The 14,588-nt window shown below is 61.6% G+C and overlaps 1 protein-coding gene across 1 annotated transcript; it reads right to left on the minus strand.

Moving 5' to 3' along the window:
• Positions 1–291: 291 nt before the first annotated feature.
• On the minus strand, positions 292–13,772 carry LOC104688235 (syntaxin-binding protein 1). The gene is given in 12 exon segments (XM_039561937.1): positions 292–376; positions 491–552; positions 554–599; positions 989–1,119; positions 1,288–1,372; positions 1,682–1,830; positions 2,549–2,652; positions 2,757–2,835; positions 3,015–3,091; positions 3,793–3,874; positions 4,040–4,089; positions 13,643–13,772. Coding segments are annotated over 12 exon segments (972 nt in total). The 5' UTR covers positions 13,680–13,772; the 3' UTR covers positions 292–306.
• Positions 13,773–14,588: the final 816 nt, after the last annotated feature.

Genomic DNA, 14,588 nt, shown 5'->3' on the forward strand with positions numbered 1-14,588 from the left:
GGTCCTTTCAGCCCTGGCCACTTTTACATCCTACTGCCACCAGGGTCCCCTCCCTGCCACCAACTCAGGGAATGGAGACAGAGCAGCTGCTGTGGGAGGTGCACGGACCCTGTGCTGGAGACAAACTGATCCCTGGGTGCAGAGCTCTCCCAAAGCACCCCATTTCCAGCCCCAGCTGTAGGGCTGGCACTCCCTGCCATTCCCCCACCAGGAACCTGACCACCCTTCTTCCTTGGCAAAGTGCCCCCAGGAGACCCCACCATGTGCCAACCCACGGCTGAGCCCGTCCCCAGCTCGGTGGATGCATCAGGTCACCTTGTCACCCGTGTTCATCCTCTTGCTGGAAGAGAACTCCTTCAGGGACCGAGTCACCTCCCTGGGGAGAGGAGGAGAGCAGAGCTGTGAGGGGGAGGGGACCCTCACAGCGGGGTGGGCAGCAATGGCAAGCCAGCGTCCCACCCAGCCAGCAAACCACCCCAGGGACACTCACTGGGACACCTCGGCGATGTGTTTGTGGCGCAAGGTGACCCACAGGTCATCGTCCTCATCCAGGAAGAACCTCCTTGATCCGGGCCTCGCCGATGCCGCTCGTCTCATACCTGGGATGAGGGGAGGGATGCCAGGCTGGGGATGGGGCTGAGGGCGCGCACAGCCCCCTCGCTGCTGCGTTTAGGGAGGCTGGGGACACAGGGGGACATGAGGGCTCTTCTTGGCTGTGCCAGCAGCGAAGCGATTTCAACCGGGATCGACCTCTTGCCTCCTTGTACCCCTTCAACTCCTAAATGTTGGTAAGGGGCCGAGGGCTGAAGGCTGGTAAAGCCCTTTTTGTCCCAACCCTGCCCATCAGCCCAGCCAGAGTGCTGGCAGCACTGGTGGCTCCCAGTGGATGACTCGTGACGGATGGAGGGCCGCTGAGCTCCCAACTCCTGCTCTAGGATTGGCCTCAGGGCTGTCCCAGGACTGGTGGGGATGGCAGCACAGCACTCACTTGTAGACATCGTTCTCGATGGGCAGCAGGTCGTAGCTCATGGCCTGGAAGGTCAGCTCGTGCAGCACCGGGGACGCGGGGTCAAAGCCACGGTCCAGAATGAGGAGCTGGGAGCGAGCCTTGTCCGGACCCTGCGGACACAGCAGAGCCATCAGCACCGGGCTGGGGCTCCCTCGGCCCCACAGGTGCTCAGGGGGCTGTTTTGGGGTCCCCACTCGGGGTCTGTGGCTGCCACAGGGCAGAGGTTGAGCGGGACTTTACATCCCACACCCTCCCTCGGGGCTGCCAGCACCGCTCACCTCACCCATGGTGGGGTCATCAGCCTTGTAGGCGTCCAGCTTGTCCTGGATGAGCTGTGCCAGCATGGCATTGTCCTTGTAATCCCTGGGGGAGGCAGGGGGACAGGTCAGCCCACAGGGCACGGGATGGGAGGAGATGTTGGCTTCCCTGTGCAACATCCTTGGCTCGTGGCAGAGGAGGGACCTGAGGAGGTTTTGTTGCACCTCTCCTTGACGAGCTCCACTTTGCCTCGGTGCCACTTAAGATTTCAGGATCCCAACCCCCCCAGCTCTCCAGAGCATCAGTCTGGGCCTGTTTACACTGAGCACGGATGTCTGTCCATGCCACCACCCCGTCCACCCCCACGCCCTGACCATCACACGGCATGGCCTGTGATGCCCACCCTGGCCTTACCCGCGGTACCGCACAGCCGGGTACTCCTTCAGGGTGGCACAGAGCGTGGCAATCTGCTCTGCCAGGCGCTCCAGGATCGGGTTCTTCATCTGGGCCTTGTGGGGGCTGTAAAAGCTTTGGAAGGAGTCGGCTGAATCCAGAGAATAAACCTGGGGGTGCAGCAGGAGGGAGGTCAGAGGGGGATGTCTGCAGGAGAGCAGCCCCACCCCAGCGGGATTTGGAAACCAGATTCATCCCCAGATGGACCCAGCCGAGCCTGGGACCAGGGAGCTGGAGCTCAGTGATGCTTGGGACATCCCTCAGAATTTCCAGCCCCCTGGACCCCAGCTCCAGCTCCATGGTCGGATCCCTATCCCAGGTGATCAGAGGAGGCAGAAGACCCTTGCCCTCAGCAATCACCCGCTCTCAGGCAGGGAACCAGAGACCTGGGGACAAGCAGATACACACCAGCTGTTCCCCCAGTAAGAACCAGCAGCCATTTTGGCTGCACATGAAGATGCCAAGAGGTCGCTCCCTAGGAATGCTGAGGATTGAAGGGTTAATGGCACCAAACAGGTCTGGCACCATCTGCCCCCTGGTCCCTTTGTCCCCAGCAGCAGCAGATGGCTGGGGCCAGCTCCCTGGTATCCCTGGCTGGTGGCTGTGCTGGTGGCAGAGCTGACCAGCGCAGCTGTGGGCACGGGGCCAAGGCACAGCACCCGCTAAATCCCCCTCAGGATCAGCCTGGGCAGTAATCTCAGGAGACAGGGAGGAAGGGCTGAGCCAGCTGGGGGTGCAAGGCTGTAACACAAACCCTGAGGGGCTGCAGAGGGACCTGGAGCCCCCCCCAGCTGTCCCAGCCCCTGTCCCACCCCAGCCCAAGCTCACCTGGGACTCGGAAGGGAGGAAGGCAATGTTGATCTCCGTCAGGGTTTTGATGACCTTGGCAGCGCGGGATTTCACCAGCTCGTTGAAGAGGGCGTCGGGACAGGCTGTGAGGGGAGGAGGAGGGTGGTGCTCAGCATCTCTCCATCCCAAATCCCTCCCCACCTGCTGGCACCGTTTCAGCGACTGTCCCTGCCCTCCGGGTACTCACAGTCAGTGAAGAAGACGTGGGCAGCTCTGTACTTGGAGGTGGGGGGATCCTTGAAGTCGTTGATGAGGGAGTGGATGGACTGCAAGAGAGAGGGAGCAGCTGGGCTGGGCAGGATGGCACTGGGGGCAAGCTCTGCACCTCCATCCCACCACCCTGGCAGCCTCACTGGAGCCAGGATGCTTCCCATGGGCACAGCTGCCCATCCCAGCACCTCACCCCGGCCAGAGGCCCTGTCCCTGTGTCCCACAGCGTGCTCACCTTCTCGGAGGGGGTGATGAGGTACACGGCCTCCAGGCTGGGCAGCGGCTCCCGGCGCTTGTTGATGTCTTCCACAACTTGGGGGGAAAAGCAGGGATGCAGGGATCATGGCAGGGAGGGTGAGGGCAGGGCACTCAGCCATGCAGGGCTGTTGGACACCCAATGGCAGCCCAAGACCAGCCCTGCCAACCCCTCCATGTCCAAAACCCCCCCAGCCACTCGTCCCTGCCCACCCAGGAGTTGGGCACCCCTGCCCACCCCATCCCAGCCCCGTGGTCCCTGCTGGAGCTGAGGGTGCGAGCACCTGGCCAGGGGCCATGGATCTGTCCGTGCTCCTGTGCTGCTGCTCCTGGGTTCATCCTCACATCCCCCTGATGGAGGAGACAACCTGGAGCTGAAGCTCTGGCTGTACCCACTGTCCCCAACACCTCCCACGACCCAGCCTGAAGTTTCCCTCTCCTTCCCAAGTGTTGCAGGAGCTGTTTAATTATTGGGCTGATAAAAACCAACACCTGGTCCCCTCCTCGAACTGAAGGAGTGCCAGGAGACAAAGTGTTCTGGCTGCTCCAGCCCCAGCAGGCAAGGAGGGACCTGTGGAACTCCAGCCTGGCAGCAGGAGCTGGCCATGGGCGCTGGGAGCTGGGGTGGCTCCATCCCAAGTGGGACAGGGCAGGGTGGGGGCTGTGCCAGCCTGGAGATGCCTTTGCGGGTGCCCTGGTGCAGAGGGAGATTTGGCCCTTCCTGCAGGGCATGTGGGAGGCAGGGAGGGGGTACTCACTGGTGATGCCCTCCGTCATGATGTCGGTCATCTTGCAGCAGGACGAGAGCATGCGCATGCTCAGCTGGTCCACCACCAGCACCTGGGGACAGGTGAGCGCCCTGTGAGCGCCCTGGGAGCTCCCTGGGAGCTGGGAACACACGTCCTGCCCTTCCCCTCCCCTTCCCCACCCTGCCCACACCTGCCCCCTTCCCTGCTTCCTCCCCTCCTCCTCCTCTCCTGGCCCCACCCCGGTTTTGGTGCTCACCTTCCATTCCCCCTTCTTCTTCACCTTCCGGATCACATCGTGCATAATCTCTGCAAGAAAGGGGATATGGGCAGGGTGAGACTCCAGTGTCCCTCCTACAGCACCCCAGGGGCTGCACTGGGGGCACCACACCCCCACCCATGTGCAGGGTCACGCTGAGCCCCCCTCACCCCGTGCCTCACTGGGGATGAAGGAGGGGATGGGGCTGGTTTTGGGGTACCCAGGGAAGGGTAGTCACCCCCCAGCCCTGTTTTTCTCTCATGCTTGGCACTCACAGACAGACCCCAGGCTGGTGGGGAGCATGGGCTGGTTGGGGGGTCCCTTTGGGGAGCCTGGAGGCTGCCCCCTGAGGTTCAGCCCTAATCCAAAGTGCTGGGAAAACAACAGCAGCTTAAGAGCTCCTTTTAGAAACAAGAATCCAGCGGCCTGAGCCTGTTCCTTGTAATCCCTCACAATCCCATTTCACCTCCCGTGGCTGCTGGGCTTATGCAACCAGGCAGGACAGCAGCACCCCTGGGAGCCCCCCACCCAAAATTCCCCTGCTCCTGCCCCGGGCCAACTCCCTGTGAGATGCAGGTTCAGGGACATGAGGAAGTGGCAGTGGGACAGAGACGTCACCTTTGGGGTCAGGTTGTAGGAAGGGGGGTTCAAGCCTTGCCCTCCTGCCTAAACATCTGTTTTGGGGGAGCAAGGTGCTCCCCAAACCCTGCAGGTCTTCTTTGACCCTGGTGTGTGAATCACTGTCCCTCGCAGAGCTGAGCCTCAGGAAGAGTCCATGCCATATCCTCACAGAGCATTTTCCCCTGGATTTCATCCCTGCAGGGCTTTGCTCTGAGCCCCTGGTCCCAGGGATGGGGATGGAAATGCCCAATAAAAAGCCAGTTAAGGAATGTCTCTAAATCACAAACCAGAGGTGTGAGGGTGTCACCCTGGTGGCCTCAGCCCTGGGACCCTTCCCTGTGGGTGCTGGTTCCCTGGGTAAAGCCCAGCAGGGTCCAGAGCTGGCACTGGTGCCAGCAGGGATAAAACTGGAGCCTCTGAGTGTCGCTGTCTGTCTGTCCTGCTGCAAAACCTGGAGAAAACAGCCATTCCCAAGCACCATTCCTGCCTCTGCACATCCATCCAGCTCCTTTCCCAGCCTGGGGGCAGCCCCAGAAGGACACAGGGCTTGCATTCGGGGTCCTTCCTGCCCTTGGTCACATCCTTTGGCCTCTCCATGGGGCCAGGGGGTGCAGGGCAGCTCTGGGCTGGGAAAGGGGGCATGGAGGCTACCTGAACTGGGCAGGCAAAGCTGCTGCCTGTGCCCACGCGTGCTGCCCACCTGCATCCATCAAACGCGCCGGGAACTGTCCCCCGTGGGCAGCAGCTGGCAGCGAGCGCTGCCCGTGCACCCCAGGGCTCCATCCCTGACTCGGGAAGGAGCGATGCCAGCGCCTCCCTGCTCCTCCTGCCATTACTCACATTTGGCTCCTGCCCCGGAGCCAGGACCCAGCAACAACAGCGCTGTTTACACGGCAGCTCTGAGGCTCCATCATCCCATCCCATCCCATCCCATCCCATCCCATCAGCTCCATCCCAATAAACACAGGGGGCCACAGGGGTGCACCATGGAAGGGGCCGGGAAAAAGCAGCAGCCAGGAAGAATTCTTGCCCTTGCAATGGAAATCTGGGGAGAGGGAGAGGGGAAGGGAGAGAGGAAGGGGAAAAGGGGAGGAGAGGAGAGGAGAGGAGAGGAGAGGAGAGGAGAGGAGAGGAGAGAAGAGAGAAGAGAGAAGATGAGAGAGAAGAGAAGAGAGAAGAGAGAAGAGAAGAGAGAAGAGAGAAGAGAGAAGAGAAGAGAAGAGAAGAGAAGAGAAGAGAAGAGAAGAGAAGAGAAGAGAAGAGAATCCTGTGGCCCAGGGGAAGCTGCCATGGTGCAACTGGATGGTGTTCTCATCAGGAAAGGGGGCCCAAGGGCACGAGAGCCCAGAAAGGGCTCCCAAATTGCTGCCTCAGCCCCCCCCGAGCGTGTCCTCGCTGCAGCAGCCGCTGCAGGGGACACTGTGGCTTTGTGGGAACGCCGTGTCCCTCCTGCATGGGGATGGGCTGGGCTGCACGGAGGATGCCTGAGGGGGGGAGCATCTGCATGGCTGCAGAAAGTGCTGCCACATCCCAGCCCAGCCCTGGAACCAAGATGGGCCTCCCAAAGTGGGAACTGGGCTCCTCAGAGGGTGATTGCTCTGAGCTTTGGGGGTTTAGGGTGTCAGTCCTCCAATCCCCAGGCACAGTCATTCCCTACATCGAAGTCATCTCCTGCCCTGACCATGGGTCAGATCTGGTTCCAAATTTTGGCTCTTCACAGGCTGCCAGAGCCAGCTCAGAGCCCAGACAGGGCCGGGAAAGAGGCAGATCCACAGAGCATCCTCCAAAGAGCTCCAGGGTCCTGCCAAAGGGCACAAACTCGAGCAAAAGCTGGAGACTGGGGCCACATTCAGGGAGAAGCGGCCACAAACTTCCCCTGTGGGGTGTCCCTGCAGCAGCCATTAAACCCCAGCCTAGGGAAGAGTGCTCTGGACTCCCAGGGGAAATGGGAGGTCCCAAGGTCCTCAAGTCATGCCCAGTCCCCTCCCAGAAGTGGTGCTGTCCCATTCCACATCAGCAGGCCAGATGCTGCTGTCCATGTCCTCAAACATCTGGCCAGCCAGAGTTTTTGGGGTCTGACATCAGTGGGTGACATTCACAGCCAAGTTTTTCATCTTGGAGATAAAACCAGGTTTCAGAGGAAAAAAAATCCATATGAGCCTCTCATGCAGTACCCCCAACCCTTGGCTTGTCTGGACCTACCACGTCACATCTGCTTCCTTCAGGCTGCAGAATTTTAACCACAATTTCCCCCAGGAACAGGGAACACAGACAGCTCTGGATCCTCCTCCAGCATCAGAGCCATGGACAGGGCTGTGGATGGAGAACCTCTGGAGCAATATGGCCCTAAAAGTGCCACCAGGAAGGTGACACATTGGAGATCCAGCCCACCACCAGCAGCCAGGCTCGTTCTCAGGGTGACACATGGCATGGACATCATTTCCAAGCGGGTGACACGCTGGCCTAGTAGGACTTGAGCCCATCCATCCCTCCAAGAGGTTTATCCCACGTTATTTGTACCCTGGCCTTTGCCCAGTCTCGCCCTGGTCATGGACACAGAACCAGCCCCATGTGTCCAACGGGACTTGGGGAAGGACAGAGCTGCCATGGCTGGTGCCCGTGTCAACACAGCTGTGTCCCTGAGAGATGGACCCTTTTTGGGGTTCCCCAAGACATGGACCCTTTTTGGGATGCCCCAAGAGATGCACTCATTTTGGGATGCCCCAGGTGACAGACCCATTTTGGGGTTCCCCAAACCCATTACCCATCAGAACAGGCCTGGAAGCTGATGAGCAGCCCTGACCTCTCCAGTGGAAGTGGTAAAGCCTTGTCCTGGCCACCACCCCACGCTGGGACACCAGGATGGTGGCAATGCTGCAGCCAGGGACACTCCAGCTGTTGTGCTGACCCCAGTGCCAGCAACGACGGCCAAACCCAAATTCCTGCTGCTCAGAAACGCTTCCTTGGCTGCCACATCCCGGGACCTCGCCTGATGTGGCACAGGAAGATGGAGCTGCTTTATGGATGGGCAGGAATTGATCCCAACCATGGGTTTTTCACTCCCCTCACACACCCTGCAATCCCAAATCTCGGGGCAGCTCCGGAGAGCCGGTCACAAATCCATGGCGAGGTTTGCTGGAGTCCCACTTCTCCTAAAAAGCTGTCAGGCTGCATCTCCCAGACGGACACGTTTGGCTTTGGGTTGGCCTGGCAACTGCTTTTGTGCTGGTTCATTAACTAATTGCTCAAGCCAGTGTGAATGTTACCCTGATCCAAGCACGGCTGGACGGAGTGGAGCACGTCCCCACCTCCAAACGTCCCCAGCCGGGGCTCTCCAGGTGCCACTGTGCCATCCCCAACTCCAACAGCCCAGAGGGTGGCAGGAAGGGCCCTCCATGGCCACCAACACCACCCAGCAGATGGAGAACCACCGAGAGGGGACGAAGCCCAGCTGATGTCCCTCAGCACATCCAAGAACCATCCAGGGATGATCTGAGTCTGGACACCGCTGTGCCCATAACCCAAACAAGTCCTAAACACCTCCCCTTCAGCAGCCCAAGTCCTGAACACCCATTTTTCCCGCTTCCACCTGGAAGCCCTCAGCCTTCCTGGAGGACACATTCGTCCCCTAGGAATCCAGGGATTAGTCCCAGTCATCAGTAACCTGTGTTTAATTCCTCCTTTTCCTGTTTGCACTGCTCTCGTGGAGGATGCCCACATTTATCCCTGCTGGGCAAAGCCCTGGGAAAGCTGCACAGCCTGGGGAGGAGGAGGATGGAGACCTGGAGGTCTTGAACTCTGTAGAAGTCAAGTAACACAGCCAGAAGTGAAGAAGGGAAATGAAACACGTGATCACCCTCCGAGTGCCCTGGAGAAACAGGAAAATTCAGGAGCTTTCCACTGTGGGATCAGGCACAGGCTGGGATTGTTGGGGTGTCCTGTGCAGGGACAGGAGCTGAACTTGATGATCCTTGAGGGACATTCCAGCTCAGGATATTCTGTGGTAACTCCAGACAATTTCCTTGAGCCTGCACAAGGATCTGGGGGTTGAGCAGAGTTTCCCTGTGCCAGCAGAAGCAACAACCCGCAGCCCCTCAGGTCCCTGCTGAAGGCACCACCACCCTTCACCAGCACCTGTCCTCTTGCTCCATCCCAGCAGATGCTGTCCCTGGCTGTGGTGCTGGTGGTGTTTCAGTGCCAGGAGAAGCCCAGAGCTGTCCTTGAGCAGGACAGCACACACAGGCTGTCACAGCATCCCCGAGGGGAGGTGTCCCTCACACCCCCACACGTGTGGCCATGACGTTCCGAGCTGGTTCTTGTCTGCCTTGAACCAAAACGGAGCAAAACACCAACAAATTGGGGTTCTTTGGTGGGAATCCAGGCTGGGCCGGGCTCCTGTGGCCTCGGGGACACCAGGACAGGCTGGAGGGCAGCTGGCACGTGGCTGAGTGATCCCTGCTGCTCCCTGACCCAGGGTCAAACCATCTGATGGGCTCCACAAAAGCCCCTCTAGCCCAGGTGCCAGCAGGTGTGCGCACATTCCCGCGTTCCTGCGTGCACATTCCCAGGTTTCCTCACACCCTGAGCCCACAGATTAAAGCACCTTCAGCCCTGCTCTATTTTTGCACTCTCCAGAGCCAAGCTCCTTCCCCGCACCGTGAGTTGGAGGGAGCAGCATCTGCTCCTCAGCGTGCGACCAAAAGCCATGTGATGGCGACGATTCTCCTCTGAAAGGTGTTGATTTTGTGGGAAGGAGGAGGGAATCTCTCCTGGGACATTTTCTCCAAGAGGTGTGGAGGAATCAGACACAGAGCTCATTTTTTCTTTTCTTGTTAAGAGGGAAAGACTCTGAATTCTCTCCGTTGGTGGCTTTTTTTAAATCTCCTCAGACGTGCAGACCCTGCTGAGGGGATGCAGTCCTGCCAAACTGAGGTTTGTCACTCTTGGTCACCTTCCATGGTCACACAAGGGCAGGAGTTTCTCAGCCCCTGGTGCAGGCTGTGGTCTGGAGACTGAAATTGTTCTGCAGCGCCTGGGATGGTGAACGCTGAATTTTACAATGATTTTTTCAAGCTTTTCCAACTTTTGGCCAACACCGGAGGTGAGACAGAGCCTGGTGACAGAGCCACAGCCCCAGCAGAGGCTTTGCCCATTCCTGTAGCCACACACCAGGCTGGTGGCACCACGGGGGCTCCTGGAAGGTGGGAATTGCGAGGATGGGCTGCCCAGGGAGCCACTGGATTCAAGGTTTGCTCCCATTCAGGGTGCAGAGACCTCCTGCTCCTCACCCATCCCCTTCTGCAGCAGGCTGTGCCCCCGTGCAGGCAGGAGGATGCCACGTGCACCCCTCAATGGTCCCTGTGCCCTTCGCTGCCTCCTCTTCCTCTCTGCCTGGCACAGCCCTTGCCAGGCCTGGCACGGGGCAGCACACCAGCCGTGTCCCCTGGGCACTGAGGTAGGCTCAGAACATCCTCCACGAGCAGCACCTGACCCTCCAAGGCTCCCTGTGCCCTCGGCAGGAGCTGGGGGCAGCTGCAAGGTGCCCTAAACAGCTGGGGTGAGTCAGGTACCAGCAGGTACCAGCCCTGCCCCTGCCACCTCCCTGTCCCTGCAGGTGCAGCACAACCCGAGCCCCTGAGTCACCACCAGGCAGGGCTGGACCCTGGAGAGGCCCAGCTGGGGACATGAGTGACACTGGGCAGGGAGTGCTGCACGTGGGCGCTGTCAGACCTTGTCCAGGCAGGATTTGGCCGTGGGGCTCCCGGGCACGGCCCTGGCAGGAGGCACTGGGCACAGGCCAGCTCTGGGGGAGGCTGAGCAGGTGTGGGAAGATCACCTGGTAGCCTGGGGCAAAGGTGTTCTCTTGCTGTCTCTGCAAGATGCTTCCTTATCCCAGGGCTCCTCTGCTTCTCCCAGCTGCCCGGGGACAGCAGCGGGAGCGAAAGGAGCCTTTGGGGAGGCTGAAGGGGCACAGGGGTCTCTGGATCCAGCATGGAATCACATCCATATGCTCCAGCTCCGTGTCCTGTGCCAGCAGGAGCTGCACAGGTGTCACCCCTGCAGCAGGGCCCGTGTCTCCTCGCTGCTGACAGGTCAGTGAAGTAAAACCAGCCTCCTCCTCCTCCTCCTCCTCCTCCTCCTCCTCCTCCTCCTCCTCTCCACTGCAGGCTGCTGCAGGACAGCCAACACTGGGCTGGGCAGGCGAAGCTCGGGGCAGGTGGCCCTGAGAAGATGCAAGGGGCACAGGAGGATGGGAGGGATGTCCATGTGGTGGGGGTCAGGTGAAGATTTGGGGATGGGTGTCCATGTGGTGGGGGTCAGGTGAAGATTTGGGGATGGGTGTCCTCAGAGCTGCCACTCTCAGGTGAGATTTTCCCAACCAGCACCAGAGCAGCAGGGCCAGTTCTCCAGCGGGCTCCCTGGGAGGGGACACACAGAGGGAACACAAACCACAGCAGGAGGACCTGGTCCTCAGGCATCACCTCTGGGGACGAGCACACTCAGCTCCAACCCTGCCCAGATGACAGCACGTCCAGGAGGACGCAGCCACCGCCGCTGGATACCTCGGGAAGGTGAAGGGACACCCCTCAGCACACACCCCACAGCTCTGGGGGGTGACAATCCACCTCTGCCCTTCTCCTCCTGCAGCCCTGGCCCACCTCACCTCCTGCCCACTGCCTCCCACCTCCTCAGAGGCCTCCAAACCCCGTCTTGTTATGGCACCAGCTGGTCAGAGGAATAATCCGGGTCTGGAGGGAAGCCAGGGCAGAATGCAGCTCGGGAGGGGGGGCTGGCGGAGCGAGCCATGGCAACGCGGCAGCATGCTCCTCATCCTCCCCATCCATCCTTCCCTCCCTCCTGGAGAACGAGCTCAGAGGAGAGGTCCTGCCTCGGGGTCAGCCCCGGGCTTGACCCTCTTGCTCCTGCTTTTCCCGAAGGAAAACCTCCAGGGAGTGCCAGCCCCAGGGCAGGCTGGCACAGCCCAGGAGATCTCCTGCCAGCCGCAGCGGTGCCCAGGGACAGGGGGTTTGGGGACCCTGCGGGCTGCTCCCAACTCTGGGGGAGGGCTGGACCCGAGGGTGCTTCCCCCGGTGCCACCCCTCGCTCCTCTGCAGCATTCTGCCTGCACAAACCCCGCTCCCCCCTGCAGCCACCCACGCTCCCCGCCAGCCCCGCTCCGGCGCTGCTGCCCGGCTCCACATTATCATTTTCAGTCTGGAATGATGTTTTTCAGGGAAGAACGGAGCGGTTTGTCACTAAACCCTGAAGGGGAGGATTGAGTCAGATTTCCCTGCTGCTGCCTCGAACCTCTCTCTGCGTGTCTGTGTGTGTGTCTGTGCTCTCTCTATTCCGGCGCAGAGACAATGAATGGAAATAAGGGACACGCAGTGGCGCTGGGCTCTGTCCCCTCTCCGGCGAGGGCACCGCATGTGGCACTGCCAGGGGACGGGGTGCGTGGGCACCAACCCCCCCTCCCTGCATCCCACCGGGCTGGGGGCTGCCCCTGTCCCCACTCCAAATAAACCCCAGCAAAGCCCCAGAGCCAACCCCCCCTCCCCAGCGCCCATCCTGCAGCAGACAAACACCGGGACATTTCCCTGCCTTTTTCCCCTTCCATTTTGGGCTCTCTCCTCGCTGCAGCACCCCGGGGTGGGCGGGGGGATGGCGCAGCCCCCCCTCATGATGCCGGGAGGGCAGCAGGGCCATCAATCCACGGGAATCCCCCCCGATTTCCCCCCCTCGCCATCACCACCCACCCGATCACACCACCAGCCCCGGCCGCGCCATCTGCAGCGGGCGCGGGAGGGCGGGGGGACGGCCACGGGCACGGCTGGCACGCCAAGAACACCCCCAAAATCACCCAAAAAACCCAAAAAAACACCAAGATCCGGCCGCGGCCGGCCACGGTGCCACGGAAATAAACCCTGCGAGAGGCGGGAGGAGGAGGAGGAGGAGGAGGAGGAGGAGGAGGAGGAGGAAGGCTCATGGCTGCGGGGGGAAGTTCCCACCGGTTCCTGCCCTTTCATTTTCTTCTTTTTTTTCCCCTTTTTTTTTTTTTTTAATATATCATGCGGAGTTTTTCCGCCTTAATTTCGCCCCCGGGGAAAGCAGCGCCCCTCCTTCCTCGTCCAGCCTCGGGTGTTTTGGAGAACAAACCCCCCCCCTGCTCCCCCCCGGGAAAATATCGCCTTGCAACAGCCGGGAAGGAGGAAGCGGAGCCGGGGACGATGGTGCCGTGCCCCCGCCCGCGGCTCCCGGGAATATTCCCGGCCGGGAATAGCGCGGGGGAGCGGGACCCCCGCGGGCAAGGGATGCCCGGGGATGAGGGGGACACACAGGGACACCCCCAACTGGGAGAGGAAAGGCGCATCCGGGGAAATAATAATAATAATAACATAATAATAGAAATCATAATAATAATAATGAAAATACAAAGCAGCGTTTGAGCGGGATTCGCTGCAGACAAAGCGGGAGGGCCCGGCCTGGCACTGCGCTGGGGGAGGGTTTGGGGGGGTCTGCACCCCTCTGTGCCCCCCCCTCGGGGCTCAGCCTCCCGTGGGGGGAAGGCCCCTCGGCCCTTTAGGAGATTGGGGGCCACGAGGCCGAGGGGGGATAAAACCGTGGGGGTTCGAGCGTCTCTGGCTTCCCTGGTCCCCCCCCCCCCGCTTTTCCACCGTCGCCCCGTCACCAATCCCCCCCCGCCCCAGCACTGCAGAAAAACCCCGACACCCGCAAAAATTAAACAAATAAACCCCGGAAGGTGACAGCACCTCCGACCCCCCTAGCCCACAGCGCCAGCGTGTCCCCACGGGGGTGTCCCGCGTGGCCGTGTCCCCCCGCCCCCCCGAGGGTCCGTATTGCGCATCCGCAGCATCCCCCCACCCCCGGCCGGGCCGCTCCGACCCCCGCCCCCGCGGCTTCCCCGCGTTGCCCCCACCCCCCAAACCCCGCGGGGGGAGGGGAGGGGGGCGCGGATCTTACTCTCTCCCACCACAGCCTTGAGTCCGATGGGGGCCATGTCTCCGTGCCGGGGGGGCGGCGCAGCGGCTGGAGGGGTATGGGGGGGGCACCCCGAGGCGCGCACGGCCGGGCGAGGCTGCGGGTGGCGGCGCAGGGATGCGGAGGGCGGAGGGAAGAGGGAGGAGGACGAGGGGGGATCGGGGGCGGGGGGGCGCGGGGGGGCGGTGCGGCGCGCTCAGCTGACCGGGGGCGGGGCTTGCGGCTCTACGTCATCGGCCACGCCCCCGGCCACGCCCAGCGAGGGCCACGCCCCGCGCCGCAGCGCCGCGCCCGCCGCCAGCGCCCCCTGGCCGGCCGGAGCCGGTACTGCAGCGGCGACACCCGCGCGCGGCAACGCCACGGACACGGGGACGCGAATGGACACGGGGACATAAACGGACCCTCCGCAGCCGGAATCACCCAGGGACACACACCCGGCACGCCCCCGCTACCGGAATTAACACAGGCGCACCCCCAGCATCACCCCCAGCCGAAATCACCGCCGCACCCAGCATCGCACACCCTCCGGCATCCCCCCGCAGCCGGCACCTCACCCGCACCCAGCATCACCCACACACCCCCAGCATCACCCCGCATCCAGCATCACCCCCGCACCCGGTACCCTCCCCTCCCCGCGCCCCACGGCTCAGCTCTGCCCCCAAAGCGCTGCCAAAGCAAAGCGCTGCCCCCCACCCCATGATGGGACTGGAGGGAATTTGCTCCCACCCCAGGGCTGCAGTGGGGAGGGGTCCCTGGGGTGAATCAGGCTTATTTCCCAGTGAAGTATCTCCACACACATGCACACAGCGGATCAGTGACCCCCCGGCCACCCCTCCACGCTGGGCATGACAGGGCTGTAAATCTGGGGGCAAAGGATGTGTGTTCACCCCGCACCCAGGCTGGCACCCACTGAGCTTTCCCGCCGGGC

The sequence above is a fragment of the Corvus cornix genome, chromosome 17, assembly GCF_000738735.6.
Source record: "Corvus cornix cornix isolate S_Up_H32 chromosome 17, ASM73873v5, whole genome shotgun sequence".
In the NCBI taxonomy this organism is placed as follows: Eukaryota; Metazoa; Chordata; class Aves; order Passeriformes; family Corvidae; genus Corvus; species Corvus cornix.